Here is a 6,589-nt window from a genome sequence, read left to right as displayed (position 1 = left end):
TCGTCGAGGAGCGCATCGCAGAGTGGAAAGAAGACGACGCGCGCAGGGGCACAGTCAATGACGGCACTGTGCAGGGAGAGAAAATCCCATCCAAGGATGACGTCATGGGAGCTGGCACGGAGGACTAAAAATTCGACAACATACAAAACATCGGCGATGACGACGCGTGCTGTGCAAGCGGCAGAGGGATGAACGGTATCGGCGCTGGCGGTACGGAGTGAGAGTCCAGAAGATGGGGTTGTAACTTTGCGAAGCGAGCGGCAGAAGTTTTCGTGAATAACAGAAACGGTGGCCCCAGTGTCCACAAGCGCAAGTGTCCTGACTCCGTCGACAAAAACGTCAAGAAGGTTCGGCGGGGAAAGGCGAGGACTTAAGCAGGGCGATGAGTGCGCAGTTCGTGCCCCCGGAACTGCGGCTGCTAGTTTTCCGAATCGGCGCGGACGATGCGACGCCTCATGGGCGACAATGAGCGGCGGCGAGGCGAAGGCGAGCGGTGGGAAACGTAAGGCTGGCGACCGTGCTCGCGGTCAGGAGAGGTCTCCTGAGGTTGTGGTCTGAAACGTGGGCGAAAGGTACGGTCTGCATCAGGGTAGTCTGGCAGAGGGTGGACAGGCGCATGCAGAGTACGTCGACAGATGCGCGCGACGTGGCCCGGAAGACCGCAGGCGTAGCATATCGGTCGATTGTCAGCCGTGCGCCAAGGGTTGTAGGTAGGGGGCGTGAAGCGGGTCCGTGGAGCAGCAGGCGCAGGCACCACTTGAGGAACGTACGTATAAGCCTGCGGTCGCGGTGGTCGCGCGACAGCCTCGGCATACGTGAGAGGCACGGGAGTGGGGGCAGGCGGCACTTCAACTGAAGGACCGTAGCTCAACGGAGCAGCAACAGGCGGTGGCGGGGTCGGGGGAAGGCCGACCTGGGGATCCAAGGGGGCTGGTTGTGGAAGAGGAGGGAGGGCGTCAGCGACCGCCTGCGTGATGGCGTGCCGGATCTCAGCGCTGAGGGGGGTCGGTGTCTGATGTTGGCGAGATAGGAGTGAGAGCTGCCGGGCGACCTCGTCCCGCACAAAGTCTTTAATGGTAGCAAGCAGATCTGGATTGATGGCCAGGCCGGAGATGGAGTCGGCAGGCGGAGGAGGCCGACGAGCGCAAAGACGTTGCTTGCGCAACTCGTTCGAAACTCTGGCAAAGGGTATACACCGAGGTAACGGTGGTGGGACTCTTCGCTAACAACAGCTGAAAAGCATCGTCATAGATACCCTTCATGATGTGTTTGATCTTGTCAGCCTCGGACATAGCCGGATCAACACGCTTGCAGAGGTCTACTACGTCTTCAATGTAGCTGGTGAAAGTCTCATCCGTATGCTGAGCTCGGACGCGCAGGCTTTGCTCAACGCGCAGTTTCCGCACTGCAGGACGGCCGAAAACCTCCGCAAGGGTGCTCTTTAGAACGGCCCAAGTGGGAATGTCGGCCTCGTGGTTGCGGAACCAGAGGTTCGCGACATCGCTGAGGTAGAAGATGACGTTGGTAAGCTTGACGCGGTCGTCCCAGTTGTTGTGGCGGCTCACCCGTTCGTATGATTCCAGCCAATCTTCCACGTCCTGGTCGCTATGGCCGCTGAAGACAGCGGGGTCGCGCTGCGGCACCGGAGCAGATGAATGGCTGCGACGTGGCGGCGGGCTGTTGACTGGCCTTGGTAGTGGACATCGGGATGGTGCGGCTGCGAAGGTCCACGGTGATGGTGAAAAGGGGAACACAGCAACCTCCACCAAATGTAGAGCGGTTTATTGGCACGATGGAAGCGCCGGCTACGAAGACCTTGGCACAAGCAATCTACGAGGCAGAGAGCCGAGAGACCAGACACAAGCGGCAGTGTTCCATCCAGCACGAGCATTCAACCGGCGGCGTGAGCGCTTCGTCGTCGTTGGCTTCGGGGCTGGTTCATCTTCTTCATTCCAAGTGCTTTATTTTCAAGTAGACATTATGAGACGCCCAATCTCCAAAGTCCTTGACTCATTGTTTTTAGTCTTGGTGTAGCTGTAATTCTTGTTTCAAGCGTGTAATCAAAATCAACGCTCTGCCGAAGCTGTTCATACATAGAGCCAGACACAAAGGTGCGAAGGCAGAAATTTCAGCTTCCTGATTTTGCAAGTTAATTTTTGTATTCGGGATAATTCTAAGAAACACCTGAGAAAAAGCTCACTGCAAAATCTAATTTTGTAAGTTGGCAGTTCATGAAATCGTACGGAATAGAAACAGCGAAACCTCTAGCAAGGGCGGATTTAAAATGGAAGGGGGTTGATGTACGGTATGCTAAATGTGTCTAATTTGTCGCCTCTCAATGAAGCGTTATAACCTGCTAAGCTTAGCGGCACTGGCTGGGTGCTGCCCGGAATACTTAGTAACGAATGAACCCGTCGACAAATTGTGTCGTAATTCACCCATACTATCTGTTTTTGTGATAAACGTGTACTGGCTTGAAATACCTGACGCGTTAACGCAGCTCGTTGTGTTACTGTACACCCGGCCATCAGGCCGCGACTCGTGAAGCTCGCAGATTAGATTCCTTCGATATCGTCCGGCGGCAGCAGTAGTTTCCCTTATCGGTCATGCAGGCCTGACGCTCCATACATGCTAAAGAAAAAATCTATCTCCGTGAAAGCAGGACCTGGGCAGTTTCAATAAAGCCAGTTCTGGATATTTAATTTTGTATTTGTCGTTGTTTTTTCTAGCCATAGCGGTTCTTCAAATCTCTGTCATGCTAAATAGTCGCGAACTGCTTAATCAAGTTAAGCTTCGCTTCAGCGCCTGGTCTCAAAGCAGTCCTTCACCATTTTTATGTGGTAAGATAATATATGATTTCTTGATTGACACCCGTGGTTGACGTTAAAGTATCTTTAATAGAGGCACGTGGAGTGATACGTCGCGCATACTTAAATACCTTGCACAAAACATGACACACACGCCAGAGGGTAAAAAGAAGGTTTCTGCTCCAATCCGCGAAGTCGACCGCTCTCAACACGGCACGCCCTTGTCATCTTTCAGGAGGCCGCGCAAGAAATTCAAAAAATCCTTCAGTTCGCACGGGTTCTTCAGACTGTCTAGGGGTGAAAACCGTGGATCATCATCTGCCAAGATGAGAATCTGAACGTACTTCTTAGAGTTGTCCTCGAACACCTCGATAAGCACGCTGCAGCCGAAGGACGGGTGATCGCCGTAGGTCTGGCTGAAGAGCTTTAGCACCGAATACAGGCTCGAGTCGGACATCGAGAAGAGGTGAATCTTGTCAGGGCGCTGGACTCCTTCCTCAAACTTAAGCGAAAGGGTCTCTAGGACTCGCCTAAGCACGTTGCTGGCGTACCAGAGCTCGTGGCCCGAAAGCGCCAACCCGAATATCTTGTGATCGGCCCAGATGAAGTCGTCCCAGTACGGCTGAGCCCAGCCGGGGATCGGGTTTCCGGTGTTCACGTACGTCGTCAGGCTGTCCATGGCGAGGAACTTCTCTCTCTTGTCCCGCGAGGGCGCCTCTGTCTTCTCTATAACAAAGGAGAGCAGATTCCCAATGGTCATGAACTTTCCTGGACCCGGCTCTCGCTGCAAGGCATCGAAGTTTTCGATCAGGCTGGCATGAAAGAGCAGGTCGTACCGTGTCGGATCGACCTCAGGACTTCCAGGGATGCCTAAACCCCGTATGGTCTCAGCCAGACTCTCGCGACACCGGTCCAGGTGGGCGTGGGTGGCCAGCAGTTGCCCCGGCTTGTCGGCCTCTAGGAAGCCCTGGTACCGACTCCGTAGGAACAGGCCCAGCTTGAAAGTCTGCTCGTGGCCTGCCTTGGTGAGCTGACCGTGGTCCTCGGGGACGTTCTTTGGCAGGTTCTTGCAGCACAAGATGGAAGTACGCTGGCCATGTCGACTTATAACGAAAGAGTACAGCAGCTTGTCAGGAGGTTGCACACCTTTCGACACGGCAGATTTTGGAACCGACATCACCTGCTCGCCCGAATGAACCGTCACGAAATTCTTTATCTTCGTTTTCTTCTCGACCTAGTAATTAGTCGTCCTTTCGGTGGTGGTGAAAAATAATAATTAGATAAAAAGGAGGTGCCCTGTGGTTTTTGCTCCTAAGATTTTTTGCTGTCAGCTGGACCCGGCCTATCATTACTAACAAAGAAATTTAATTTGCGACACTTGATCTTCCAACCTCGCTTCTGTTCGTCACATACCTCTCTTCTTTGTCGTTTACTTAAAGGATAACAAAAGAAAAAGAGCTGTCAAGCCTTCTGTTCTCGTATCGTACCATTCTTTTTCTCACAATCATTTCCCCCAGAAACCGCCGCCTCACCGAGTGTGGCAGCGACACAGCAACGCCGGAAAGACGCCTCTCAACGGGCTTTTTGTGATACGGCACAAAAAAAGCTACGCTAGACTGACATATTACGCTTCGGGAGCCCTTATCAGTGACTTTCCAGCGCGAAAAGGTCACTGCACTGCTGAGGAAATCGCTATTACGTTTCGGATTTCCTCAAAGCGCGGGCGGTGTTCAGTAATTTTTATGGCTTACCTCCATCCCGCGAACCAGAGGAAACGATCAGAAACAAAGCCGCTTGTACCGGCGGCAAGACGGCCCTCTCTTGCAATATCTATCAACGAATGGCACAACCACGCTGCTCACCATGGGGTGCAATTTATCATGTTTCGCGTTAACGGCGGCCCCACAGTTCGGAAAGCGCGCGGACGACCCTACAGCACCTTGAGCGTAGCTGGCGACACTGCTGCGCACTAACAGCTTCTCTCTGTAGTACTGGGCGACATATTAAGTAAGCTGCGCTTCGCGTTTTCATATCTCAACAGCACTCGCATCGCTGCTTCCCCAATTCCCTTCGAGTTGTTGTACATGTAAGCTTTGAACGATTCCTGCCTTGTACATAATCCATTTTACCAGGAGCAGTTAGCGGAATTTTCATCAAGCATCGCTATAGGTTTTGGCTTTAACGTAATATTCTGCCTAATCTAAGCTCCGTTCTCGCTAAAAATATCTGCAATTGCGGAAACTCAGTTTAGCTTTCACCGTGGTGTTCGCGTTAGGAGCAGTGTTCAAAGTAAGCATTCTTCTGACTCGAGCGTTTAGCATTGATGCCTCAATACTGATCGCACCGGGCCGGATCCATACCCACAATTTGTGAGCTGGGAAAGGGAATGATTTTTTTTTTCCAGCCCGTTAGCTCTCAAGCTTACATTCACGAAAAAAGCCGCTAGTCCTCCTGGTCCTCCGGTGGGCAGGTGGCAACCTTCTAGTCGGGTTGTAGGCAGCCTGCCCAAGTGAGCGCGTGTATATATATACATGTCACCATGTGCGATTTGCATCGCGTTACACCCGATAGTATGGCTACTACGCAGTTGAAAAGTTGCAGAGATCGATGTAGTCCTTCAGACAGAATCTGAGTTCCAATGTTTCATGTGTGTTTAATGTATTGATCACAAGACAGTCTTTGTAACCTTTAGTGTGACCGTGACGAATATGCATGTATAGAAAGACTGCTGTAAACATTGTATCATGTATACACCGTGCTTCATCCGTGCCATGCAAACACACACAACACATAGAGTACTCTCAGTATACCACTTTAATCACATAGCAATATCATGCATAACATAGCATAACATCGATAAACAATGCAAAACAACTGTCACACTCTGCTGGCGCACCTTATTCGCATTTGGCCTAACTACGCAAATCGCCAATATTTTTTTTTTGTCAGTGCAGTACAGGCGCCGAAGCTCTAAAAATGCCTCTAACTTAATGAATGTTCTTTCTTTTAAGCTGCTTCTCTTAGTCGTTTCTCTGTTAGCATTACACCGCAGACGCCAACCTGCAAAGTAAGATACATGCAGTCTGCTCAAACTTACACCTCTTGCGCATCACATCAACACACTGCTACTTTTCTAGGGACGGTGCCAAATGATCCTCCTTGAACAAAAACACATCACACAGATGTTTAAAGGCGGAGAAGATGCAGCAACCAACCGCGGCCACTCCTTGACTCCGCCTCTGTCCTCATCGGGGTGCCTTGATTCGCGTTGAGATAGACAGACTTGAGGCCATACCTTCTGATGCAGCGCACTAGCGCCACCTCTCCGAGGTTCCCGACAGCTGTCGATTCAGTTCCTGACCTCCGAGATTGTAGACGCGGCGTAATTTTGGAAAAATAAAGATTTAATAAGGAAAATCGAAGGGGCCAGCCTGATTCATGTAGGCCTCGCCTGGTATAACTTCAGAAGATAAGGAAGTAGAAATAAAAGCTCTAGAGAAAAGAAATTTTGAGAACGATGTGAATTAGCGCAAGTACAGCTGTGAATACCAGACTCAGAGCCTCTGCTTTTCAATAAACAGGCAAGCTCGCGCATACAGAACATTCGCCACTTGTCAGCAGAACCTTTCCGCCTTCACTGACTGATTTTTGCAAACCTCAAATGACTCCTGTGATACTTAGCACAAATTGTCCGTCCGAGCGAGCGTGCTTGCACAAGGCTCCAAGTTTGTTCGGTTTTTAGTGGTTGGTTTTATTCATTATAAGAAAAAAAAACGGAAGGA

General features: G+C 51.0%; 1 protein-coding gene across 1 annotated transcript; it reads right to left on the bottom strand.

The window, feature by feature from the left end:
* Positions 1–3,012: 3,012 nt before the first annotated feature.
* LOC144097690 (testicular acid phosphatase-like) lies at positions 3,013–3,984 on the bottom strand. The gene has a single exon (XM_077630339.1). It carries the CDS (start codon positions 3,982–3,984, stop codon positions 3,013–3,015), a length of 972 nt encoding a protein of 323 aa, XP_077486465.1.
* Positions 3,985–6,589: the final 2,605 nt, after the last annotated feature.

The sequence above is a fragment of the Amblyomma americanum genome, chromosome 7 (genome assembly GCF_052857255.1).
Source record: "Amblyomma americanum isolate KBUSLIRL-KWMA chromosome 7, ASM5285725v1, whole genome shotgun sequence".
NCBI classification, from domain to species: domain Eukaryota; kingdom Metazoa; phylum Arthropoda; class Arachnida; order Ixodida; family Ixodidae; genus Amblyomma; species Amblyomma americanum.
This window is presented reverse-complemented; position numbering and strand designations above follow the sequence as displayed.

Coding starts and splice junctions, on each gene's coding strand:
- LOC144097690 (XM_077630339.1), bottom strand. CDS start 3,984: ATGTCGGTTCCAAAATCTGCCGTGTCGAAAGGTGTGCAACCTCCTGAC.